Source organism: Camponotus floridanus, unplaced genomic scaffold, assembly GCF_003227725.1.
Source record: "Camponotus floridanus strain SB8 unplaced genomic scaffold, Cflo_v7.5 scaffold1, whole genome shotgun sequence".
In the NCBI taxonomy this organism is placed as follows: domain Eukaryota; kingdom Metazoa; phylum Arthropoda; class Insecta; order Hymenoptera; family Formicidae; genus Camponotus; species Camponotus floridanus.
The window spans coordinates 10,015,475-10,043,358 of NW_020229214.1; the positions used below are offsets into that span (position 1 = coordinate 10,015,475).

The 27,884-nt window shown below is 34.5% G+C and overlaps 2 protein-coding genes across 9 annotated transcripts; one reads left to right on the top strand and one right to left on the bottom strand.

Moving 5' to 3' along the window:
* On the top strand, positions 1–6,357 carry LOC105249622 (angiopoietin-2). 2 transcript variants are annotated; one of them, XM_011255211.3, is made up of 12 exons: positions 4–388; positions 728–1,022; positions 1,738–1,925; positions 2,564–2,841; positions 3,090–3,619; positions 3,791–4,053; positions 4,291–4,570; positions 4,663–4,794; positions 5,232–5,419; positions 5,557–5,700; positions 5,859–5,983; positions 6,174–6,357. In XM_011255211.3, the coding sequence occupies exons 3-12, from the start codon at positions 1,759–1,761 to the stop codon at positions 6,278–6,280; spliced, it is 2,214 nt and encodes a 737-aa protein (XP_011253513.1). In that variant the 5' UTR covers positions 4–388; positions 728–1,022; positions 1,738–1,758; the 3' UTR covers positions 6,281–6,357. The 2 variants fall into 2 exon arrangements, 1 of the variants encoding a protein (XP_011253513.1); XR_003122716.1 differs by lacking the exon at positions 6,174–6,357 and having other exon boundaries at positions 1–388; positions 5,592–5,700; positions 5,859–5,934.
* Positions 5,695–26,540, bottom strand: LOC105249624 (protein unc-79 homolog). 7 transcript variants are annotated; one of them, XM_025408240.1, is made up of 47 exons: positions 26,297–26,540; positions 26,013–26,132; positions 25,680–25,841; positions 25,134–25,304; positions 24,683–24,772; positions 24,268–24,453; positions 23,068–23,300; positions 22,307–22,521; positions 21,906–22,210; positions 21,084–21,225; positions 20,653–20,829; positions 20,269–20,543; positions 19,858–20,000; positions 19,521–19,745; positions 19,197–19,343; positions 18,655–18,784; positions 18,371–18,543; positions 18,010–18,158; positions 17,695–17,852; positions 17,404–17,585; positions 16,961–17,162; positions 16,637–16,831; positions 16,443–16,514; positions 15,477–15,625; positions 15,244–15,365; positions 14,778–15,009; positions 14,421–14,562; positions 14,128–14,329; positions 13,247–13,520; positions 12,666–12,901; positions 11,756–12,204; positions 11,376–11,465; positions 11,111–11,290; positions 10,658–10,743; positions 10,106–10,359; positions 9,843–9,956; positions 9,617–9,757; positions 9,381–9,535; positions 9,071–9,165; positions 8,704–8,955; positions 8,351–8,578; positions 8,096–8,257; positions 7,850–8,025; positions 7,447–7,708; positions 7,070–7,210; positions 6,817–6,939; positions 5,695–6,726 (listed from the first exon to the last, which is right to left on the bottom strand). In XM_025408240.1, the coding sequence occupies exons 1-47, from the start codon at positions 26,316–26,318 to the stop codon at positions 6,538–6,540; spliced, it is 8,328 nt and encodes a 2,775-aa protein (XP_025264025.1). In that variant the 5' UTR covers positions 26,319–26,540; the 3' UTR covers positions 5,695–6,537. The 7 variants fall into 7 exon arrangements, with proteins under 7 accessions (XP_025264025.1, XP_011253516.1, XP_011253517.1 ...); XM_011255214.3 differs by having other exon boundaries at positions 16,401–16,514; positions 21,867–22,210; positions 26,297–26,318; XM_011255215.3 differs by having other exon boundaries at positions 6,538–6,726; positions 16,401–16,514; positions 21,867–22,210; positions 25,134–25,274.
* Positions 26,541–27,884: the final 1,344 nt, after the last annotated feature.

Here is a 27,884-nt window from a genome sequence, read left to right on the forward strand (position 1 = left end):
TCCTGAATGAAACTTTATTCAATCGGATCGGAACAATCCCCTTTCATTGGAATAGCGCGATTTCATTTCTGCAATGGCTCTCGTCGCAACTCGTTGCGCACGGGCTATGTCGGGCTACGCGTACGCGGCAGGCAATACCAGGCAGCGCGGAAAAGGTTCCCGATTCCTGGACGATACCCCACCCTTTCGTTACGCCTCTATCTACCGCCTCGCCACCTGTGTACGGGTCGAACGAGAATGGGACCAGGACCCGCAGGCTGATACGAGAGTTGAAAAAGGAACGGTAGTGAGAGTCCAAGTCGGGAGGGAAAGGATTCCGAGCGCGCGCGCGCGCGCGCTCGCGCGGCCGATGCCGATGCCGCTTGAACGCGGGCACTTGGATGTGAAAGTAAGTAACTGTCTTGTACAGTTGACCGAAACTGCGCGTACCTGCATATACCTTGTCGGTTATCCGCGCGATCGTGCCATACCGTTCCAACATATTTCGCGGGATGCGCATATGACTCCGATCGAGCCTTTCCGTTCAAAGTACGTCGTCTGCAAAGAGAAACAAAATCGGTGTCGATTACTTCGCGTACTCCGTGCATCATCCGGCGCAACGTTTCACAATCGCGCGATGCAGCCCTCGACTTTCTTTACACTTATTCGTTGCTTTTATTCGAAATAATTTATAACGACAGAAACTTTTTCGCTCGTCAATTTGACTTTTCTCACCCTTTGCTTCAAGGATTCGATCGATCAACGGTACGTGTAATATTATGGCGATGAAACTTTAACTAAAAAGGAGAAAAAGAGGAAATAAGAGCGAGAGAAAAAGAAATGGAAGACAAAGGGCAGTAACGAGCAACAAGAAGTGAGAGATGTGACAACTTTTTGTGCAGTGGATCGATTATCGCTCCGATTGGATAATAAGGAAAGAAGAAAGAGAATTGGCTTCCAAGGCAAAGCGAAACTCTCTCTCTTTCTCTATCGAGCAAATTGGACGTCTCTCTTCGTACAAATGTTCCGGAGAGTGTTGTTTGGTACATATATGTTTTTTTTTTCTATAACTCGATATTAAAGTTTTCCGAGAGAAGAGTGCGTGGAGTGTGTGCGCGCGAATGATGTCGCGTAGATGATATATCTCGTAGTCTTATAGTTGTCCGCAAACTTGGGAGCTCGAAAACTTTGATTAAATCTTGAGACAAGTAGATAGTCGATGTACGATTGAAATATTCCGCGAAAATTGTTCCGACGAATCGATATCTTTTCAAAATGTTGTTGTTTCTTTATACACTCGTCACACGTTGCATACAAGTTTGTAAAGAAAATTTTACAATATTTACATAAATTGTGTTTCTTACTTGTACAGCGTGATTATGCGCGGATAAGTAAAATTAATAATATATAAATAAATCTCGAGTGCATTTTTGCTTACGTTGTTGAGGACAAATTATGTGACGAATCAAAGTGCTCGCGATAAGAGGGAAAAAGAGATTAGAGTGAGTGTATATTACTAATAAGAATAAATTAAATACGCACACATATGTACATACAATAAAGATAGGCGAAAAGAAAGAGAGAAGAAGAGAAAAGCGTGTGTGCAAAATCACGCATACATCATCGCTTATCAGATTTTCAATAAATTGATTTACTTGTAGAGATTGGCATTTTTCTTACGTGTCTATATATTGTATGTAACTGTGTGTTTACGTCTTCCAATGTAATTTGATTGAGATTTTTTTCATCGAAACTTAGAATCCGCAAGACTTTGTAATTATGAGACAATCGATACTCGTTATCGCGTGCTGCTTTTTGGGCTTTGTCTTAGCGGGAAGTCCTAGATTACCACGAACATCCGCCGATCAGCGCAGCACACGTAGCGCGAACCATAATAGCACCGGCGCTACGCTACAATCGTCTTCTCGCAATTTGCAACGAAATAGGTATGTCGATTGTATCCGTATTCGACTTTTCTTTCTTTATTTTTGAGGGCGGGGAACGGGAAAGAAGAAAGCTCGATGCTAACATTTTTTCTTATTTCGATTCGTGCGAAGAGTATAAGAGAATGAATTGAAATGAGAGAAGTATAGAAATGTTTTTCTTACGGATGGAAGAATTGGCAATTTTAAACTGCACTCATATATATATATATACTCTTTTTCAAAATTTGTCGATACTACTCCGCTACGAAACTTTCCACTTGTAATTGCTAGCTCGAGAATGCATTTTTCACATAATATCGTCATTATATTAATGGCATTAATATGCAATGATATAAATGTATCCATCCGATGAAGATGATTAAGAGCCGGTGGTAAATATATGATTCAACCCGCGATAGCGAGTTGATAATATTGAATAATTTTCCAATAGTAAAATGGTAACAGTCGTGCCAATTAATCATTCGAAATTATCAACGAGCATTCGCTTATTAATCATCACAACGTAAAAAGTTACAAATAACAATAGATTCTATCGTTTCGATAGATATATTCAATAACGTTGGAGTTTAAAGTAAATAATAGACAAAGTGAGTTAAATACAAAGAGATGCGATAATAAGTATTTATTGTTTGTTTTAGAGAACAATATCTTTTCAATGTTTTCGAAGTAATAGTATCAACTTTAGAGTCCAAGTTGCAACGAATCGAGAATTTAGATAAGGCGGTGGAACACTTGATGAGAAGAGTAGAAGCTTTAGATTCGCGCGTAAATGATAATATCGATAAAACGGATGCGGTTATTACTAAACTCAGAACGTTAGATCTGAAACTTTTCAATGCGTACCCTATTATGTCAACGGAAGCTATTCACGCAGCGAGAATTACCGAAAATAAAAGCCAAGATTACACCGAGGATAGTAAGTGTGCTATATTATATCGTATACATCTTAATTATGTATTTTGTTGTTTTGATTTCCTCTTTTATACACACACAATATAAAGATTTGAACGAAATATATTACGAAAATTAATTTCGAAAATCGTGAAACCGATTATTATTATATATTATATATTTATATGTATATGTGTGTGTGTGTGTGTGTGTGTGTGTGTGTGTGTGTGTATACATACACACACATATATATATATACAATACTTATTTTAGCTCCGCTGATACGTATAATTCATCATGATCAAAATCATCGGACTCCTGAAACGCTCGGTGAAAAGTTGGTCTCCTTGGATCAAAAAGTTTCCGATATCGATCATAAGCTTGTTAATCTGAAAAATCAGCTCGACAACAATTTCTTACAAAATGATGATATAAATGCTGAGGCGAGCGAAAAGAAACCTGTCAGTATGAGTGTCATCGAAATTACTAAAGCTATGAGTAACGAAGTGATGAACCATATGACGATTGAAATTGAGAATCTTAGGCAAGCGACAGGTAGTATGGATCGAAAACTTCAATTCCACATGAACTTGGTGTCGGATAATCTCGGGGCGTTATATAATATGGTTACCGATGTGCACGAGGCTATTGTCGAGAAAAATTACGGAAATGATCGACAAAATCATCTCAATCTAACAACGACCGAAGCTCCAACGAAGCAGAGTAAAATTGATCGTCTTGTCGAACAAATGTATCCGATGCTTACCGTTTCTGAAAAAATGGATCAAGTTTGGAATGTAGTGGTGAGTTTTGAATGCGTGAAAAGAAAATGTACATCGTGATATAAACGATTTGATAGCACGGTGCAAATTGCGATAATGGAATGATTAATAAATAGAAAATAAAATATGTTTATTTCGATCAACTTTTCGTGCGCAATGATATTAATATTAACAGCTTGGATATAATGCTAGATGGGAACCAAGAGTTCGGTGGATGACTTGCTGCCAAAATCTGACAAATTGCTTACTCAGACGCAAAGGCAAGAGAGGGCAATTAACGAAATTCATGCCGATTTAAGATCAAAAACGAATAAGATTATTGAGAATCTGGAGGGCGTCGAGAGCCGCTTGAGAAAACAAGAGGACGATGTGGCAACGTTAGCGCAACGTCCAATTCCGGCTGAATTGTTGTTAGATCCGACAATTGACCGGCTCGTTGAATATGATCCAAGCAGGTAAAAAATCCAGTCTTATTATTAAGTGCTTAGGGATTATAATAAGCATTTCAACGAGAAGGAGATTTAGCAATGGAAATGTAACGTGTAATACTGTTTTATAAGATAATTCGTGGCACAATTTGGCGCACAATTTTTTTTCCGTTCATTAAAATTATTTTCTAGCAAAAGAAATATCTTCGATAGATTGTACTTTTGTCTATATATACAAGTAATTCTTACATCGTTTATTCCAAGATACGTAACCGAAGATTTTGCAACGGAGATGCCCGCAACATCTATGCTGTCTACCGCGGCGCCACCCTTGTCGACTACAACATCAATATCGTCTGTCGCTTCACCCTCGAACAACCCTACCAATTCTACGACACCTATGACGGCAACATCTTCTTCCAATATTGCTAGATCGAGTAATAAAAATCGGGGAGTTATATTTCCCAGTGTTAAGAATAAACCAAGTTTCGCAAATTCTACCGCCTTTACAAGCGATGTATTAGTCAACTATAAGGATGTCAAGGTATTTATTAATTCATCGTGCTCTTAATTCACGCATTTGTCGAGGACATTAAATTAAGACTTTTAATTTTCCGCTATATTATTAATTTCTAGGGTTATTCTTGTGTGGATTTATTAAACGCAGGAATGAGAGATAGCGGAGTCTACTATTTGCAAATACGCGGTACGACATATTGGTTCCTCAAGGTTTATTGCGAACAGGAAATTGCCGATGGTGGTTGGACAGTGAGTTTATTATATGGGTGTGCGCGCGCGATATTAAATCGTATAGAAAAGGATAAGCACATCTCTTTAAATGTTAATTTAAATTACATAATGTCATTTATCGACCAAGATACGTATCGTATCGACATAGAGCATGGATGCGCCATTATCTACAAATAGTAGTCGGAAAAATTGAAAGAAATCTCTTTCTAAGCGTTGACTAAAAAGTAAGTTGGCCATTTTCATGTTTTATCCTTCTTCTTTGACGACCATTTTTACGTACGGATGGCATAGCATCCACGCTCTAGAACGGGCCATCTCTCGATAGTTTCGGCAATCGATAATAAATCGAGAATAAAATACAAAGTGTGAGCGGGAGACATGCCTACACGTATATTAAATCCACAGATTTTATTTACATTACGCGCATGCAATAAAATAATTATTTTGATTTAAAGATTATTCAGAGGAGGGATGATTTCGGAGAGCCAAGGGAGAATTTTAATAGAGATTGGGGAGATTATAAAAATGGATTTGGAGATCCTGCTAAAGAATTTTGGCTGGGCAATGAAAATATATACATGTTGACAAATAATGAAGATTATATGCTTCGAGTTGAACTTGAAGACTTCGAAGGTAACAAAAGGTATACACAAACTGAGATTGATAATGTTAACACTTGCTGAAGAATACCACTGCCAAGTTTTACAATTTGCAACTTGTTCATTGTGTAAATCCATGCTCAAATCCATCAAATAGTACACAATTGTAATTTAATTATAGATATGCTCAATATTCGCATTTTAAAATTTATTCAGAGGGAGAGTATTATAAATTAGAGATAGATGGATATGAGGGAAATGCTGGAGATTCGTTAAACGATCCTTGGTACGGATCAAACAATAGCCCATTCTCCACGTATAATAGGTAAGCGATACACACACGTAACACATTTATTACGTATAATGAAATACATCTTTGCACATTATATCATTGTAACGATACGCAAAATGTTTGCAACAATGCAACATGTCATTGCCACAAAAATGCATTGGATTTAGACTTTTTTTTATTTATGACTCTAGGGATAATGATAGATCATCTTTGAATTGCGCTTCGATGCTTAAAGGTGGTTGGTGGTGGAAATCTTGCGGACGCGGTTTGAATGGTCTTTATTTAAACGATCCGCAAGATCTTACTGCACGACAAGGTACGTTTATAACTTGCTACAGCAAACACACAATTGAGGAAAATTTTGTGTCGTATTAATTAATAATGGAATGAAAGCAGAGATTGTAAATAATGCAAGTCAAATGTGTGTTAAATTCTCTTCTTTGCATTTAGCAAATAAGAATCAGATTTTTCAATCGCTTATTATAATCATCATATTATTTCTAAAGGTATTGTCTGGTTCCGTTGGAGAGGTTGGGATTATACTCTAAAACGTGCACTAATGATGATTAAACCAAAAGGTCCAACAACAACGACGACAACAATAATGATATAAGCATTACAACATGTGTAAACTTCAAAACATTAACTTGATTGAAATCTCTCGCAATCATTAAATAATAATTTGCACATGTAGTACTTAAATTATGTACAATATTACAAATACACAAACATTTTATTATTTGACACAAAAATAGGTGCTTTCTCAATTATATTCGTTCACTCTGTATCTACAATTTTTAGAAAAGATTACGAGACTCAAATCTAATTTATAAAGTTACCATCGGACCATACCCTCTTTCCTTCTCTTCTTTAAATGGAATAGAATTGTGTGGCGGTGGAGGATTGCATTTCTATTTGTCCCATCTTAAATTGTAATCGATGCAACCATCGTAAGAGTACTGCATTTGATTCTCTTCGGTTTGAAACAAAATGTTCTGCCATTCTGCTTGGCGGGAAATCGCGGCAATTTTGCAAACGCATCTGTAAATGACCAGGTAGCTACAAAATATGATAAATCAAAATTAGTTAGTGTGCCTTATCTTTTTGTTCCAATTGTTCATCTTTATTAATGTGTTTTGTTTTTTTTACTTGAACATGATGAGAAAATAAAATAGCATTCCACAGAGGTAGTAATTTACTTAGCAGAATCGATCCGCATTCCAACAAAGCCTCCAATAAGCTCAAGAAATGCAAGTTGAGCATTTCAGATAGCTAAAAATAAAATCATCTCCATATATTTTTCATTCTCTATTCAAATTTATCTCAAATGTATCAATTTTAAACATCCAATGAATGATAAAGAACCTTGAGTGAAATAGTGTGTATTTAAAATCTGACTTACGGCTTTCGAATAAGAGACGAGTTGCAAAATACAAGGCGTTATCTTGCCCCAAAATTCTAACAAAATATTCATAGTAATATTGTGACTCTCGCTGTTTGATGCATTATTCTTGGACAGTTCTTCCAAATATATCGTCCAAAGCTGAAGCGAGACAAAACACTCTGTTACTTAATTTACCAAATATGCACGTGCGCGCGGACGATAATAAAGAGTGTATAAAGATATACAATAAAATGCGTGCGTACGTGTGTGTATGTGTGTGCGTGTGTGTGTGTGTGCGCGTGTGTGTGTATATATATATATATATATATATATATATATATATATTTAATTTATAAAATATATAATTAAATCTATATAATTTTACTAATAGTTACTTGACAAAGAATGAACGCATGAAAGAGCGACGACATATGGAGAACTGATGTTTTCGATTGTTCTGGAAATCCTGAGAAAATCATTTGTATATGATCGGCAATGTGACAAGACACTTCTTGAGGTATCGGTTGCGCCAACGGTATCGCTGAATGAGTAAGACTGTTCGTGTTGCCGGTATACATGGCCATGTGTGTCAGTGATCCCAGTAATAACCAAGACAAGAGTCTAATGTGACCGATACAATCGACGTATTCACGAGCACTAAAATATTTACACATTTGATCGACTTCCATAGTTAAAATCAAGATAATTAATTAATTTTAGATCAAATCTTACAGATATAAGAAAAAATAAGGGAAAGGGAAAATAGATGATTGCAATACGAAAAAAAAAAGAGCATACCCTTGTTGTATGGTAGATGGTGCGGTATATAACCATGGCAAGTAACGCGCGACGGCTCTATTCTCTCTGTTATTGCCCCTCGTAATTTCTAAAGCCACATATTGAGCAAGGCCGCACTTTAATATTCCACCCAATGTATCTTCGTTCAATCCAGCCTGCATACCTTTGTTATAACTCTAAGGAAAGAAAAAACTCTTCGAAAGAACGATACATATGCGCATGCAATGCGTGCGTGCGCGTACATACCTTGATTTTGCTTAAAGTGTGAAAATCAGCTAAAAATTCAAGGACATCCGACAACTGACTCTTTAGAGATTCAGAGGCGTTCGTATTGTAGATTGGCGACATATCCGTTTGAATATTATTTTCCATCGCGATGATAGTATTAGGCAAGGATCCTCCAATATCCTTATATTAATATTATTATATTAATATCTTTCGATTATATCTAAAGTTGAAAATTTTATGCGCGAGCGTTAGGTAAATGTCATAATTAATTACCTGAAGCACAAATTGAAGAAGTAATAGAAAATTTGAATCTGGTATTGTAATTTTAAATTTAATAGCCTGAATTAATTCGAATACAATTGTTCTTCCAAAAAAATGCTTATCACGATCACGAGTAAATCCTCTGTGACACAAGTAGCAGAGATCTGTTAAATTATTATACTGCAACGTTGAATTTTGTATGGCATAACTTAATACTTTGGAAAATGGGTCTAGCATTCCCTAAAAGAATGATTAAGCTATATCAATAATATTAAATATAATACGAGGATTATTTTATTTATTTTAATTAATAATCAAGAGAGGATAACTTTTGGCTTGCTTTGAAATTCTTTGACTTGATATACCTTTGATTGCTGAATCCCTGGCACCTTCAATATAGAAATTATAATTCGTAAGAGAGGAGTAATATCTTCAATGGAAGAAAGCATAAGAACGAGTCTGCGAAATAGTCCATCAAACTGTGCCAATAATCCGCTCCATGTGGCTGCACCCGGACCCAATCCTGCTTCCAACGGTAAGCAATCCAAGTAACACGCAATATTATACAATATTACCGGTAGGCGTTCCAAAGGCAATGATTTTTTCATATTTAATGTCTGAAATTGAAATTTGTAACTTAAAACAAGTACATAATCTTATAGTATAAAACTGTAAGTAATAATTGAAAATTGTATACAAAACCTATTTGCTTAATATACAATGTTTTCTTACCTCGAGCAACAATTGCAGAGGCGCAATGGGATTTAATTCGTTAAAATCGATTAAAGCTTGCGCGACGCTTTTAAAAAACTGCAATCTTGTCGTCTCTGAAATAAAAAAAAAAATAAAAAAGAAAGAGAAACAAAATAAAAGAAAGCATTACAGCAAGCAGAGAAAGGAAACTGTTGTTGTTCTTCTATTATTATTCAAAATCTTTCAGATATTGATGTTGAGATAGACGCATTGTAAAATTTGATTGATAATTTTAGTTGAAATAACTCTACTGCTTACATAAGCGATTAAATTGGTATTTAATCCTTACCGTTTAAATGAGTTTGAAACATTTGCATAAATACTCCATTAGGTGCTAATTGATGAAGAACGCATCTAAGAAACTGATGCGCTACGCTAACTGCACCACCTGGCAAATGCATATTTGTTTCGCTTTGCCAAGGATACATTGCGTAAAGTCCAACCCTGCATAAGAGTATTAGCATTAGAGTATTATTTATCATAAAAGCGGCGATAAAAATATCACATAAAAATATAATATTTTACTTGGTAACTACTCCAAGTATTTCCGGTAATAATGGTGCCGCTAAAGATGGTTCTCGATGAATAAACGTTCCTAAGGTTATTATACACAATCCGAGCTCCTCATCGGAATATTCTTCTCTTATTGTTCCACACTCTGAGCATCTGTATCATAGTCGATGGAATTCGATTCAATCAATACGATGTGGAATATAATAAATTAATAATAATTTAGCATGTCAAATTATACCTATCATAAACGCAATCGTCACCGATGCGAAATAAACTCTGCTTTAAATTGAAATCTGCATGATACACTTGTTGAGAGGCAAAGTCTAAATTTTGTTGGACTTGTGGACCAGACCTATCAGATGAAAGAACAATTTATCAGTTAAGGTATGATAATTATTTGAAATTATTAATCCGTATATTTAATCTTTTTTAAGTGCTAAAAGCACACTAGTTTTACATATAATGACGTGTTAGTACATTATATATATGCGAAAAATTTACCAGGACTCTGTCCGTCTCGCATGAGTAATCGCATCATGATCCGTTGTAGTTGTGATTTTTCGTATCCTGTCACGTTGAATACGAAATTGATCCCTCGATTTAATCTTTTGTTCATAATCTGCTACTTTTGAGAGAAAATCTCCGGAATCAACCGCTGGCGGAGACGATTCTAGAGCCACTTGTTTAATTAATCTTCTCGGACTTGGCGATCTACTCGAATTAATCTCATTGCATGTCGGTACAAGTGACGCTGACTGTAGACAAATATAAATTAATCGAATATAAGTGTTTACTTTTTTGCTAATTATATAACTTGATTATATCTTTCTATTAAAATTAATTATTTTATTCCCATTTCTACAAGTAATAAACGTTCGTTTTTTTCAATAAATTAAACGTATCAAACTTTAGTTTGGATCAATAAAAACGAGATAAACATTTTATTTTTGCAAATTGATCTCTTGTCTCAAAGGATTGCCTACCTTGTAAAAGTTAAAATTATATATTAAAGTCAATTTAAAATTTATTTTTAAAAAAGAAAAGGCTTATTACCATATTTTCGGATGTTCCGCTATCTTGCTTCATGAGTACCACATTATGAGTGTCAAGTTTTGCATTGTCATTCGATTTATTCGTATCTGAAAAAGAAAAATATTTCAAAGTATTTTTCATTTGCAAAGTATAATAAGTTATACATTCAGCAAAAAAAAGAAAACTTTCAAAATGCATGTCATGTACATCAGATTTTTTAAATAATATCTATGAATATCTATATATATCTATGAATAAACAATTAGAAGCTTTAATTAATTTAGCTAAAAATGTTTAAAAAATTTTAATTAATTTAAAGACCGCGCGGTACGGTAGAAAGATTATACACGATAATATGCACTCGCAGATATAAATTATATACTGTATTTATACTTTTGCATAGACATATAGAGATACGACAAAAGTAGTATTTTTTACAAATCACCCAGTCTTAGAAAATTAATGCTTATATACCTTCGATATCTGAGATATCAAGAGCTTGACGTACTCGTTCGACTAAATTAGAGAAATCTCTCTGAGAACCACCAACTGGCAGCAATCGTTCTGGCGTTGGAAACTCCAATTGAGAAATGCTATGTGGACTCGTAATGTCACTAGACACGCAAGTCTCACTATCTTGTTCAAATGAAGAACCTAAAAAAATGGAGAGAAAAAAGAATTACTTTTAAATTATAATTTTCTTTCCATTTTTTTTTGTCATTTTAAAAGTTTTACTCACTAACTGTCAAAATATCCATTTTGGATAATGGTGATTCAGGAGAGCCATATGTGTCTTCGCATTTTAATACACGTTGCGCAGTTCGCGATCCTATAAAGAAATCTTATTAAATAATGTATTCAATATATGTTATCATAATGTTACTGTAATGTTATAACAGCATAAAAACGTCAAATATTTTCATATGGATTTGAAATGGAACAATACACACTGCCTATAACAAAACCGAACCGCTACCGAAATTTAAAGTTATATACAAGAATATTTGAATATTTACATTTGATGTTCTACAAAGTTTAAAAAAATGACAGAATACTTTTTCATTTTTATTCCTACCATATCATGTGATAGGTGAATTGTTGATAATATGAATTGCTTACCAGTCGCGCGAATTATCGTACCAATTGGCAATAATCTTTCGATTGTTGGAGTAGTTATCAATGGTTGTGTACTAATTGGAAGACCACCTGTTTGTTGTCCATTCTCCATACTTATGATTTGCGATGATATAGAAGAACTCAGGGCTGGTGAACTCGAATGATCACTGTTGGTTACTGTAATCACTTGACAAGGTGAAACTGGCGATGTCGCTGTAATTGTGATCTGTTCAACATGCTTTTGTCGACCTAGATGCTTCGCATTTAGCGAATCGGTGTTATTGACGGTGTTAGTGCCTGCGATTTTTACAAACGCTTTATCCTCTTCCTTTTCCTTTTCTTTCTCTTTCTCCATTCTCTTTTCCTTGCTCTTTTCTTTATCCTTCTCTTTCTCTCTTTCTTTTTCATTCTCTTTCTCTTTTTCTTTTTCTTTCTTCTTTGGCAAATCGGATCTAAAAGTATAAAGTGTAAATGAGATATATAATTTTCATATATATTAATGAGACTAAATATTTCATTCTTAAAAATTGCATTGATAATACAATTAAAAAGATTCAATGTTTGACATAATATTATAGAATTAAGATAAAAAAACAATGTCCAGTATTAAAAATTAAGCTAGTGAAATGATGATCATCAAATTGGAAAGAGTTTCTAAAGAAATGTAGAGATTGTAAAAAAGAAGAGTGTGTACGAAAAAAGAAAAGAAATAATTTGTCCCAATTTATGATAAAGCAATTTAAAATCAGAGAGAGAGAGAGAGGAGGGGGGGAAAGAGAAGGAGGGGAGTTAGGAGGGGAGAGAGTTTTATGTTTTCATTGATAATTTATCGCTTGTAAAAAAAACAAACTTGGTTATTTTTCTTATTTTTATAGAAGTAGAAATCTTATTCTTTTATTTTTATACAAGTTACCTTTGAATGTGAGAAATGCTCGTAGCAAGGGCTAAGGCGCTTGACAGATCGTACGGTTTTGACGAGACAGTATCTCCATTATATGGCAAATGCCCTTTTCCATTCTTTAGCAGCGGTACAGTTGTTTTAGATTCGGATTTTGGAAGCTCTTGTTGTCCTGTTAAAAAGGTGCCTGTTACCATCATTTTTACTCCTTCGTACACGCTCCATTTTTTTTGATGTCCCGTTTTATTTCCCTGGAAAAGATAACATAAATTATTGATAACTTTTTATAGTTTTTTCAATCATGTAATGTTTTGCAAGTCTAATTTATTTATATATCTTGCTTCAACAGATATCAATTTCTTAATATTAATGTTTATAAAATAATGCTTTATTCTTTTTTTCTTTTTGCTTAAGGTATAATAATATTTATAATTAATATTTTTACAGATATATCAATTATAATTGGTACTTTGTTTTGTCATAAAGTACTGATTTATTTTAGTCACTTGATATTGGGTCTGTTTCTTCCAATAAATATCTTAATTAGATGCTAAACTAAATGTAAACATGTTGATTTTTGTAACAAGTATAATTACCTGATGAACTTCATCTTCGTTTCCTAAAAACCATATAGGTTTCGTCACAGATTCTATCCTCGATTTATTAATGTTTCGATTGTTTGATTCTGTTATACCTTTTCCATCCAATATAATCGATGTACGTGGCTCTTGAAGAAGCATATTTTGGGGAGCCGTATCTTCTAACTCGCCGAGAGATCCTCCACTGCTGTTATGTAAGGTGCTGTCAGATTTTGGACTTTCAGGAATCGCAGCAAGCTCAGACTCCGTATCATCCGCATTGATCGAATAACTTTGCAAAAACATTCAAAGTAATAACAAATTGTGACATTCCACCATTTGAGAACAGAAGCATAATAATAGCGTAATATATGTGATGTACCAATCTTATAAGTATTATCCGCGAGAAAGGGAAATATTGCAATATGTATTATAATATTATAGTACAAACAAAAAAGTGACAATCATTGAAAAGTGTACGTATATAAAAGTAATAGAATAATCTTTTATAAAACACACAAATATATATATATATATATATATATATATATATATATATATTGATATAAGAAATTGTACAATTGTAGTCGATTAATTTAGAAATTAATTTGTAATTTTGACATAATTATATTAATGCAAAACGAATTATCAATATATATATATATATATATATATTGATCAATATATATACATATATATATATATATATATATTGATAATTCATTTTGCATTTATATAATTATGTCAAAAGTACAAATTAATTTCTAAATTAATCGACTACAATTGTAAAATTTCTTGCTAATCATCACTTTTTCATGCAAAAATTAAATTGTTTCAAATGTGTGTGTAAAAAAGAGAGAGAGAGAGGGGGGGGGGCATCTGTACGCAAATGTACCGACCTAGTAAAATGTTTATTGAAATAACGACAAGCTGGACCATTATTTTCTTCCCAATGGGTCTCCATTTGTCCATGCATTCCTCCAGGACTCCGTTGATGCACTGAAACCATTGATGCGCGCATTGCCGAAGTTTCCGTGTCCATTTCCCCCATTGCATTCGTTGTTAACTCGTGTTCCACTCCGAGTGAGGGTTGAGACACATCTGAAAAATACTCGTACTCGTTCGTGTATAACACCAATTCATCCATGTAATACAATATGCATTTTTTCCTTAAAACTTTTTAAACTTTTACCACGTGATCTGGAAGGTGGCGCAGCCATAACTACAGTCGCTGGAATTCTTTTACATTGATGATGCTGGGTGTCGAGCGTATTCAACACTATCTTCACTAATACTTGAAGTTGATTACACCACGGTTGTTGTCCATATTGACACTAAAGAAAGAATTTATCATTCGTGTGAAAAAAATTTCGATCTATTTGCTCGCAAAGATATATTAATTTCACAAGTATATCATATAATTGTAACTTTCTGAAAAGAAATCGTCTTTTCACATTCTTTCATATATATTATAAACATGTATAATATACATATATTTTTAGCGTGTATTCTGAATAACACTATACTACTTTGTATAAGCTTTCTTCACCTTGTACAAAATAACAAGCAAAGACATCAACCAGGATCGCCTGATGTGTGGCTCTAAATACCAAAGACTATAACTCGGAGGTTGATGATCAGTAGGAGGAATAGATTGTGGAGGGCAAGGGCAATGTTGCAATATTGCTAAAACTGGCGGTGTCATTACCCAACCCATTACATGATTCTGGTCTAAGAGTTGTGGTAAGTTGGCGATAAAGACATTAAACACTGGTGACAGCCTACAATTTGACACATTTTATTGTTATAAATCTTATTAAATCGAGAGATGGAAATGACAAATATAAGCGCATCGATTTTATCAACTTTTAAACACATAAATCCAATTCATATAAGTTATCATGCACAAAGAAAAAATACAATTCTCAATTTTGTTGAGAAGTTTATCAAACTGTGCACAAAATCAATGTGCTTATATATATATATATGTGCATATATGTGTATAAAAATCTCACCTTAAACGTTGCGGAGAAGTATGGAAAGTGCGCTCAGTCTGATTATATCCTAAAAGAAGATACAAGTGCCGCAAAACTATGCCCTGTGTTTTTGATAGTGGCTTCTCATCCGTTGGATAAGCCTAATTAAATTGTGTCGATATGTAAATTTGTATACACAGAAAATTGAAAAAAATATATTATTCTTTTGAAATATTTGGAATTATGTATTTCTGTTGTTTAAATAAATTCACCTGATCTTGTCTCGAGAGAAATTGCATCAACAGAAAGATTAGCAAGTGCATTGTTTCTTTATCTGCTTCTTCAAGATCCACAATCTTGTGAGTGTATCCTGGTAATGTGCTAGCTTCATCAACCATGTTCAGTGAATGTATATGACCATCTGTAAGGTTTACCAATATTAACTTTATGTTTGCTCAACATGTTAATTTTAGGCAGATTGGAAAGAAAAAGAGGTCTACTGAATAAGAATAATGTAATATTAACTATTTCTCTAAATTTCCATCTATCTATCTATCTATCTATCTATCTATCTATCTATCTATCTATCTATCTATCTATCTATATATATAACAACAAAAAAACATGCACATCACATTTTACCTCAAAGGCTAGTTGAAGCGATATATGAAGGGAAAAAAGATTATTAACAAAGTTTTGTATTTTGAAAATATGAGGAAAATGTTTTCTCATATAGAGTACGTATAAGGGAGTTTCAGTATTTTTTTAATTCAAAAAATCTTTTTTCTCATATTTTCTTATCAACAATATTAAAAAAGAGAAATTCCTTTTAATCTAATCTAATATTTTTACAAGAAAAAAATTTACGAGACGAATTTGCAACATTGTTGAATCTTTATCATATTAATGATACAACGACAAAATATTTAGCCGAGTTTTCAGGCTTTCTCGATAGAAATCTATCGAAAACGATCTATAATCTTCAAACATACATTTGTGCGAGCATTATTAAGGCATTTCTACCAATTATGCGATTCTGCATTGCTACTTACCGTTCGATCTGTTCGATCTATTCGAACGATCCATCTGCAGTCGAATGCTTTAACATCCTTATAATACAAACGAGCAACATTTTTGCGCATATACACATATTTATGTCTCGTCTACAGCTACGCAGGCAACACACGCTACTCTACCTGGGATACTGTTATTAGGTGGGGTGGACCCCAACAACTGACCCAGTCCAAATCTCGAACTCTTCCTTTTCAAGATGGGCGCAGAATATTGTCGGCTGTACACCTTTTCCTTTTCTGCGTGAAAGATGCGGAAAACAAAAGAAAAAAAATAACACATAGTGTACAACATAATCTGTGGGGTGCGCGAAAAGGCGATAAAAGGAAGTTGTGAAGCACAGGGACGTTTATGTACATACCTTGTTTAGTGTCTTGTCGAGGTATCATCGATGCGGGCGCGGACATGGTGCGCTTATATGGCCATTTTGTGCCGAAACTCGCGCTCAGCGTTTTTACGGAACTTGTCCCGCTACCGTCCGATTGAGATAGTGCTTCGTGCGCGCGATGCAACTTTTTCATGAATACTTCGCTATTCAAATCTGTATTTTTTAGATCTGCGATGCAGGAAAACTCAATCAGCGACGATTGATATTGATATTTTACGCAAATACACAAAAAATCATGGTTCCTTGAAAAAGTCATGTATAAATAAAAAGCTGCAACACACATCTTCACATACTAACCGCGCAAATAAGCTATATCTCCCGATTTCTCCAAATTGATTTGGGCTTCGAGAAATAACGTATCGAATCGATTTAGAAAAAATTCCCATGTCAAGATCCGCCGATCGCTAAGGCTATTGTGTAGCTGATAAAGCGATTGCAATACCATCGGCCGGTCTACGATTACGGAATCGAATTGTGTCTCCAGGCATAAAATTAACGACTGAAATCATTATGTAAGAAATACGATTTAGATGTAATTAGATTCTTTGCTAAAGTCAAATGTTGGAAAGATAGATTCAGATCTCTTGAGAAAATTTAATTTTTTAACATTGAGAATATATGATAGATATGTATGTATTATGATTTATATATGTATAAATAACTTGTAAAAATTTGCCTCATTTAATATTAAGTCAAACATTTTAAAGCACACAAAAAAATTTAAAGGTAATAAAATTTACCCTGATTGCTGCATCATGAATAGTTCCGAGATATAAGGTTGCACGCTGTGCTACATATACATTATTGTCGTCCATGCTTGTAATCAAGTAACAAAATGCATTTGCTAATGCAGCTTGGAGACTCAATATATTTCGTAATGGCGTCGAGTCCATAAATCTTGCAATTAATGTAACACGCTCAACTGAAAAGAGGAGAAGAAAAAAAATATATATTTGTTTTTTCATTATTTACGACATTAATGATAAAAAGATGGCAAAGATCAATTTGCTCCAAATTATATGCGCGATTACCTGCAACGAATCTAACGCGCCAATCAGAATTGTGAAACTCTTCTTGTACGAGCCGCCAAAAAGTATCAGTGCCGCACGGTAATGTCACGCAATGTAATAATAATGGAACAGTTACTTGTGCTATATGTGAATGTTCTGCATTTAGGAGCTCCCATAAACTGTATAACAGTAAAAATCAAACAGTCAATGAAACAACTGAAACACATAATTCTCACGTGCACGTGATTATCTCCGTCATTATCGCGAGGAATATATTTCAAATAAAACATGTATATAGAAATAAAACATATATATATATATATAAACATACGCTACTTTTTTATCAACAAGTTTTCCTGGCACCATATGAAAAATCCTTGATGATCCTTCACCGCCATGTTAAATGCGTCGCCATATAAACACATTACATTCAAGCATTGCAACATATAATAAAGGATATCAGGTTTGTCAATTGTCATTATCTCCTGTAAACAAAATTTTCATTCGAAATAATATTTTTAATTTTACACCCACAGTCTCGGCTGATGTAATTAGAATTTATATAGTTGTAGGATTATTGTAATCAAACTTATTAAGTACTTGTAGAATTTGGGACGCATAATTATCGAGTAAATAAATAAGCAGAATTATCCATACAAGCAGTATATAATTTTTATTTTATAGTGCAATATATTACCTTCAATAGTTTATGAATATATTGAAGTTGTTCCGGCAGTTCTTCTATTGTAAAACGAAATTTCCCTACAGAGGTATGCCAAAAATCGTCTAAATCAGCTTCCGGGCTCAAGTTGACAGGCTCATCGTTTTCGCCAATCAAGTGGGGTTTTGCCACGCTTACCGTTGCAGTAGCTACAAACGTATGTACATTTATGTGTTTATTTATTATTATTAGGAGAAAATTGCTATTAATGTAATCAAATAATTATCATGTTCACAACGATATGTAAAGTATCCTCTTACCGACATCAGTTTCCGATAACGTGACCGTTCTCGCGACAGCGGACATGATCTTTTCCGTTGGCATTATAGCTGCGAGATCCAGCTGTTCCGAAACTGTCTCTACTGTGGCTGTCATAATCTGTTCGAAAAACTAACATAAACGATCAAAATAGCTAATCCGGTGACATAGATTAGCCTACCGTGTTTTGTGATCAGGCCGTGTCGCAGAAGAAGAGAGAAAGAGAGAAAGAGAGACACAGAGAGAGAGAGAGAAAGAGAGAGAAAAGCACACATATACGGACATATATAATAGACATAATTAAAATGGTTCGAGTTTAGCATGCGCTGCTTTTAATGGAAGGATTGTAAAATACGCAGCGCGCGATTATTTAAGACGACGATGACATTTGTGCCTCATTGCAAGATAAAATATATATATTTTTTTTTATTTAAAATCATGGAAATTTAATCCTCTCTCAACGAGACTAACGTGTTATTAGCGCTTGAATTTGAAAGAAAGTTTGTCATAATTATTAAGAATTTACTTATCAAGAAACACGTACGTGTGGCATGTGAACTAAAACTCCGCCTACAGAATGCATTTCTGGCACTGGCATATTGATAACTACATCCGGTTTCGAATCGCTCTTTTTTGTCGTTTCTGGTGAACTCTTACGACCATGATCTTCCGCGGTATCATCCACAATTGTCTGGAAAATAGAGATATATGGCAATGTATTAACTCGATCCATTTTCTTCACATTTATTCCTAAATAACATCAAGCTATGTTGAGACAGCGAGAAATAAATTTATAACATTCATAAATATATTTATTGCATTATGATAAAAATCTGAATAAATCGAATAAATTCAAGTTTTAACTAACATCGGGAGGATATGCCGGATTTTCCGGTGCCATGTACGTAATCAATTGCAGACACAACTGGTGCCAAATCACCCTCGACTCGCAATAAGTGCATTCTGTTTCCGATGCGTCGCATATGTGACAGTTATTCCAATTAGATGCAACTATAGATTTCATCAAGTGGCAAGCATCTCGGCAAACCCATGTATTAATACCAGTATGCTTATCCATATTTTGAAGTTCCATCTGCCAAGATTAGACTTTTCACACATTATTGTTTTTTTATTAAATGAAATTAAAAGATTTTTAATAATGCTAATACACAAGACGTAACATTTACACGAAATTTCCATCTCACCTGTTTTAGTAATATATCGAGCATAAGAATACAACAAGATAAATTGAGTTCGGCGTTCGTCGAAAATTCCATATGCCTTGGCGTTGGTACCATATCATCGGAAAGTGGTGTCGACTTTCCCGAGTCATTTTCTACTATGGAACCTAAATATTTTAAAAACATACTTTCAGAAATCACATAAATAGAATTTGCGATTGCGGTTGATGAAATATTCATATTATCTTTCATCATTCATTTCATCAAAATACTCATATATAATACTCGTACTTTTCATAATACTCAATTTTGTTAAAATACCTGCCTCGCAAATTTATATATTAAAACATTGCGAGAGGAGTATTTTAATATTATTGACATAATACATACTTTGGAACATGATACAACACAAATATGTATCACGATTATAGTTACATGTAACATTTCCATTATCGTTATCCTTTGCAGATTTACTTGGCTTTAATTCCGATTCTGCACAACTCATCGATTGCATCACGGCAATCCCATCACTGAATATTGAAAATAGTTGATCCAGGGGCATTGTTATTTCCAGCATAGTAAGCGTCTGTAGCCAATTAAGGGCCTGTTCTTGTACTTTTGCGCTCGTATTGACAAATCGCTTCGCTACAAAGTTGTACATCTTCTTTGTGTCAAATCCCAAAGAATTCATATCTCGATCCAAAATTTTGCTGTTTAAAAATAAGAAATTAAATACAAGAATGACTTTTTATTTAAAACTGGGAATTATAGGGAAGTGATCAAGATTACAAAAACAAAAACAAACGCTATATAATATACCTCAATATGATTTTTAATTCTTGAAGTTCGTGTTCGGGAACATCATTTACTACTGCTTCCATCCAATGCGGCATCACGTAATCCCATACATCGGGCGTAATCACTTCGTACGGTACCAAACAAAATAATCGATGTAATCCGTCTTTCAAATGCGACGTTCGTGAAGCCAAGGTTTCCCTTTCGCAAATGGCATTAATTATATTATAATTATGTAACGTATTCTCTAACCGTTAATAATAATCACATCATCTGTACAGTAGCAAAATCAAAAGGAAATAGATTTTCACGCATTTGTAACTTTAAATTTTTTACATGCACACGCACACGCACCTAAATATGTATGTAAATAGAAAATAATTTTATTTATAGTTGTGTGTAAAGATTTTTCTCATTTTTTATCTTTATCACAAGCAAAAATAAAAATTTCTTACCAATGACCCCCAACTCTGACGTAATCTGCGGGATGCGGTAAAAGACAGGAAATGAATACTTCATAATGAGTCTTCATAACTTCCGAAAGCCAGCCACAGACGTGTTCTGTTTTTAATTTCTCGAGCGCGCTTTCCGCTTGGCCTGAAATATTTTCAATCAATCGAAAAATTAATTATAACAAAATAAAAATGTTAAAGTGAAGAATTCAAAGATGCTATTGTAATTTATCATTAGACTATCGATATATAACGTCACAAGATACGATCGAAACACATAAACAAATTCGACATTTCCTGAATTTATTACACAACAATTCGAAGCTATCTTCCTCAAGGTATTCAAAGTATATTTGAGCGCAAATTTCAAATGTGTGTCGAGTCGTGTGCAGGCAACTACACTTTTTATATTGACTTTACGTACAGTCAATATTATCAATAAATTCTTGAATTAATGTCTAATCTATATACTTAATCTTTAAAACGAAATAGATTAAATTCGGCTAAATATTTCGTTAGGCGCATTTCTGGCCTATTTTTCAAACAATTTTCATGTCGACTTTTCACTATAACTTTTCATAACATTTAAGATTTTTCTTGGAGCATAAAAAAATGCGTATGTCATATATGGCATATGTATCGAAACATGTATATGGAGGGAAAAAAAAGGGGGAAAAAATATGCTTATTACATTTTATACATATTTAGCCGAGATACCGTCGCTCTATCACCTACGTCTGGCTACGTCTACTTGAGTAAGTGTATATATGCAAAGTGTTAAATTACCAACAGAAAAGATAAGGTGTATAAGTCTTTTTTCAATACCATCGAAACAGTAGGCAGTGACATGAAACCAATGAAATAACATTGATAATAAACGGCCCAGTATTTCAACCGGGGTATCCTCATTAGGAGTACAAAGTCCAACAAGCAGCCATACGCCATATCTGCCGAGAAGTTGTCGTTCTTCTAAACTTGTAGGATCGCAGTGACTCCCGAAGGTACTTCCGATAGCTCCACCGCCGCCAACGCTACCTCCTGAGAATCCTATGCCTCCCTTGTTGACAGCACTCATTTCTGTCACATCCCGATTACTATCGATATTTTGCGGTTCAGCTTCTTTAAGTAAACTATAAAGTGTGAAAGGATCACGTGATTTTGCCAAATTGAGCCAAATTATCGGATAAAATGTGAGAAATATCTTCAATGATTAAAATGGCGCTTGCCTGACAATCGCTTGAACCATATAAGTTTGCGTTTGCGAGTCCAGCTGCGAGATGTGTGGAAGCGCCATGTGATAAACATGATCACCGCCACGACGATTATTGTGACGAATATTGTGACATTGCTGACAATATCGTATAGGATGATTTCCATTGTAACTCGCGCATTCAGTCGAAAAACAAATGCTGATGGCTGATTTGTCAGCTGCCCTACAATTCTAAGGATAAAAACAATAAAAATTAATCCACTTGATACGAATATTACTTTAAATATTCAACAAGCATTTATTGTCGCACGAATACATAACAATAATACAAACACACACACACACGCACACGCACACACACAGGGTGTTTCAGACCCCCCTACCACCCATTTAAAACCTAGAAAAGTGGTTATTTAAAAAAATAAAAACATTTTCTTGATAAATCGGGTGCGTTCTATCGAATGGTGGTATTTTCAACTTCTAGTTCTGGCCGGAAATAGGCGATTCAGACCGGAAGTGCATTTTTTTAAATCAAACCCCCTATTTTTCATTGCATATTCTTGTAGCTTACCTCGAGAGCTTTCCAAAACACTATAATAAATTTTTTTTTCATGAAGTACTTTTCGAGTTATGAGGCTTGAAATCATTTCTTAATTTTTCAACATAAACCATAAACGGATGATCTGAAACACCCTCTGTGTGTGTGTGTGTGTGTGTGTGTGTGTGTGTGTGTGTATACATACATTTATATGTATTTGTTTGACTCAATATGCTTACCTTATTTTCGCAAATCATGGACACTTGTTGCATCGGATGTAAAATATCGTAAAACATTTGATTCGGATGCTCTCGATGGATTTCGTTCGCGCATTCGATACAAAGATAAAGAGGTGGTGGAGATTCAGTACCAAATGTAATGGAAATGCGATGATCGTAACAAACTTTACCAGCTTCCGCATTGCCGGCATTCGGACAACTGTCCCGTTGACATACAAACGGAGTAAGATCGTCTAAAATATAAGTGAGCGAAATGTTTAACATCTCGTTTCATTCCAGAAATATTATATCTTGTCTGTTGTACACATACATTGAATATGCATCATAATAAAATTATAATAATTGATAATAATTAATCTCCCCTATGTAGAAAAGTAAGAAAAAAAATAATATGTGTGTGTGTGTGTGTATACGCGCGAGAGTATGTATACATGTATGTATGTACGTGTATATATGTATGTATCTACGCGTATATATGTATGTATGTATGTATGTATGTACGAGGTCCGTAAATAAAGTAATGAGACTTTTTCGAGATAAACTTTTTTTATAATTTAACTATAATTTAACTCTGTCTCCTTCAAAATAGTTCCCTCGGGAAGCCACGCAGCGCCTGAGACGTTGTTTTCAGTCTTTAAAGCAGTGCTGGAACTCAGAAACACGAATAGCCTTCAGCTGGTCGGCTACAGCCGCTTTTACGTTTTCGGTCGTATCAAAGTCATGTCCTTTAAGATGAGTTTTCAATCTCGGGAAGAGAAAGAAGTCACAGGGACTCAGGTCAGGCGAATACGGGGACTGGGGGACGACAGAAATGTTTTTCTGTGCTTTCGATTACGGAGTTTTTGGCACGGAAAAACATTTCTGCCGTTCCCCAGCCCCCGTATTCGCCTGACCTGAGCCCGACCTGTGATTTCTTTCTCTTCCCGAGATTGAAAACTCATCTCAAAGGACACCACTTTGATACGACCGAAAACGTAAAAGCGGCTGTAACCGACCAGCTAAAGGCCATTCGGGTTTCTGAGTTCCAGCACTGCTATGAAGACTGGAAACAACGTCTCAGGCGCTGCGTGGCTTCCCAAGTGAACTATTTTGAAGGAGACAGAGTTAAATTACAGTTAAATTATAAATAAAAGTTCATCTCGAAAAAGTCTCATTATTTTATTTATAGACCTCGTATGTATGTATGTATGTAATACTTACTCGCAAATTTTACCAATACAGCACGGCGGTCAAATAAATTTGGATTGAAGGACGGCCAATAATAAAAGAGCAATTTTGCAGCCGATGCTCTTGCAGATGCAGTACCATAAGCGATAACGCAAAGTATGTCTTTTACAACTCCTGGTTTCAAAGCCATTAGGCATTCCAGCAATTGACAATGATGTGCTACAAGAGGACATGGTTACTTATCTACATATTATACAACTATAAATTTTACATATATTCCTCTCACATATGTATACAAAATTTTTTATAAGAATCTGCTGAAAAATTTTAAGATGCTGACATGCAATATAAACAATCCAACAATTTTAATCTTTAATTTTATAAATTGCATACATTTTAAATAAATGTTATACATTTTTTCCATTTATATATGCATGTGTAAGAATACCTGGATTATTAGAATACTGAAACACCATCATTATAACAGCAGCCACTGATTGACTAGCAGCATTTTTGTCACTAGCTTCAATTCTTCTTGCTGAAAAAAATTAAAAATATCCATTATATGTAACATTAATACATTTCCTCTTTTCTCTATTGTCCATTAATCACATCTATTTAATATTTGATGGATACTGTGTTATAAAAGTGTTAAATTTATTTAAAAGTTATAAAATTATACTAATTCTAAAATAATATGAATTATTCTACAAACTATCAACCTGTTTCTTACTTGCTAGTGGACAAATTTCTTGTTCAATGAAGAAAATATAAAATTTTCCTTGTGAATTCAATCTCTCTCAAATGTTATTCTCTCTTGAAGAGAGAAATGAATGTGCTTGTCATATAATATATGAATATCAATGATATTGCTACAAATATATAATGAAAGTACTTACTGATAGTAAATGGCAAAATGTAAAAACAGAGGTAGTTGACAATTTCTTCATGCAGTTCCATAGGAAGTACCGATATTGTACTAGCAGTTAAGTACGATAAATTGTCAATCAGGTCATGATCGAGGAATGGCAACAGGCATGCTAGACATTGCAACAAAGCTTTTCCAAATGCTACAAAATAAATATTAATATTTTTATTGTGCATGTGTGTGTGTTAAATTATATGCGTATATGCACTGTTTGACAAGGTCAATATTATTTAAGAAATGAAAAAACAAAAACTATTATGTTTATACAATCATAATCTGCAATATTTATTATTAATTAATAAAGATACATGTGAAGTATTTATTTAAGAAAAATCAATTATTATTTTTAATCACTACTAATTAATAATGACAGCATGAAAAGATATATGTATATATAAATATATATACACCACACACACACACACACACACACACACACACACACACACACACACACACACACACACACACACACACACACACACACACACACACACATATATATGTGTGTACACACCTTGTAAACCAATGTGAATCAATGGTACAACATCAATTAATTGTGTCAATGCATTGTAAAGTTGCTTGTAATCTAAATTTGGATACAATGCCATTCGTTCTCCATCAAACTGTTGTGATTTGATCATTTCAAATGGTGATTCGCGCACTTCTTTTAACAGAGCTGAAAAAATTTTAATCTCGTTAAATTATTAAATGGATTATAGATAAAATAATAAAATATATCAAGAAACATTACATTATCAAAGTACACACACATGTGTACATATATATATACACATATGTACACAGGAAAACATATATTTATTATAATTTGATGTATACAGCCACTTACATAGCAAAGTTTGAGAAAAATATTTCAGCGTGTTTGCAATGTCCAAGCCGGAAGGCATCGGCTGAGTTCCATGAAGTAGCCGTTGATAATAATCATGTAGACTGGTCAGCTTTAAACTGTCTATAATTTAAAATTTTGATATATATGTAAAAATTGCTTCCATTATAAATATATATTGAAAATCGATCAGAATACATTACATTATAAGATTCATATAAATTATAAATGGATTTTTAGAATTTATCAATAAATACAAAGTAATATATATCAAGTGTGATAATTACAGGCTGCAAATCTAGTTCCCATCGTATAGATTCACCTAAACAAACTTTTTATTCTTACACACACTATATACAAGTATGGTCAAACGATTTTAGCTCACACAACTGATATCTAATAAATAATTAACTTAAATGTGCCAATTGTCGAAAAGATTGATCGTTAAACGATAACATTTTTGACAATTCTTTGACGCTTATAACAATCAAAAACAACCCACTTTCACACTTTACCGACCCTATCGAGCCTACGAGCGATCGAAAAATTCTGCCTCTATGCGCATGCGTAATGGTGCGGTCCCATGATACGGAACGTATGCGCAATGCGGAATTGGCGGAACGAAGTTCGTTCAATCACAGACATTCCGTCAATTGCGTTCCGTTAAAATATATTTTCTTATGTCCCATGGAGCGGAAAACGCGGAAGCGCAATTGGTGTTGGCCAATCACAAGATTCTTTCCCATAGATTTTTTTGTTGTCTATATCGGAACAGCGTACATTATTGGCTCGCGCAAATTACGCTTCCTTATTTTCCGCTGCATGGAACATAGGAAATACAAATTGTAACGATGCATTCCGGTGCATTATACCGTCACGCGCCGACGCGGGCAATTAGCTCGTATAAAAAGGGCCACATTTTTAACTCTAGACACATTTTTCCAATCCGCTTGAAGCAGTACGCTTCCAAAAGCAATCCTCGAGAAATCCTATCAAACGCACAGAAAGAGCTGAAGACAGAGGTGGAGCGTGCTCCGTCTCCGAACGAGAGTTCTCGATTCTGACGCCAAAAGTGCAATCCGCCTAATCCGCAGTTGCAACCCTCACGGAAGGTGGAGCTTGAGCCGCCCCGGATCGGGAGTTACCGATCCAGCTGCATCGCGCAATCCATCCTTCGCGAAATAAAAACCAGGGTTATACGCACCGAACATCGTTGCACGCATCACCTGCAATTCCGCGAGCGCATCTAGAAACGAACGCGTAAACACCGCCGCGTTCAAGCGCATACGCGATTTATACGCGGACTTTAAATCGCGAAATAAATATTACGGCGAAAATCACCGTCGATTCCGAGAACCGAAGCATTCTCGGAATCTCGGGATTCCCCGCAGAAAAAGCGCCGCAAAAACGCGCGCCGTCTCGCGCGATCGTAAACATCTGCCGGCGTGCGAAAACGAGGCCGAATATTAATGCTGATTAATTTCGGCCTAATTACGCGAACCACGCGATTTATATCCGAGCTGTTATAATCACGCACACGCTCACACACTCGTCCACTCATTTACACACTCTAACACTGTACACATATTCATTCAAACGCAATAAACGCAATTATACCACACACACCGCGTATTTCATTCAACGAAACCTACCACCGGCGATCTATCCGCGCTAAGAAAAACGTCCGGAAATACGACCGTCACAAAATTTATGCGGATCGGATTCACACATATATGTCAAAAAATTCATGAATTTCATATATAACTTTCAAAACTGACAACAACTTAATATTGAATATGGATTCTGAAAAATTGTTTATTATTATTTGTGGATTGTTAAGTAAATTAAAACAAAGTTGGTGTATATTTAAAAAGA

Excerpts from the sequence above, each read along its gene's own strand:
- LOC105249624 (XM_011255214.3), bottom strand. The coding sequence starts at position 26,318 with ATGGGAACTAGATTTGCAGCCT. Across the intron at positions 9,758-9,842 it reads GACGATTGCGTTTATGATAG|ATGCTCAGAGTGTGGAACAA; the intron begins GTATAATTTGAC and ends ACTATGATACAG. Across the intron at positions 6,940-7,069 it reads TCGTCTCTTATTCGAAAGCC|CTATCTGAAATGCTCAACTT; the intron begins GTAAGTCAGATT and ends TTTTATTTTTAG.
- LOC105249622 (XM_011255211.3), top strand. The coding sequence starts at position 1,759 with ATGAGACAATCGATACTCGTTATCGCGTGCTGCTTTTTGGGCTTTGTC. Across the intron at positions 4,571-4,662 it reads TCAACTATAAGGATGTCAAG|GGTTATTCTTGTGTGGATTT; the intron begins GTATTTATTAAT and ends ATTAATTTCTAG. Across the intron at positions 5,420-5,556 it reads GACTTCGAAGGTAACAAAAG|ATATGCTCAATATTCGCATT; the intron begins GTATACACAAAC and ends ATTTAATTATAG.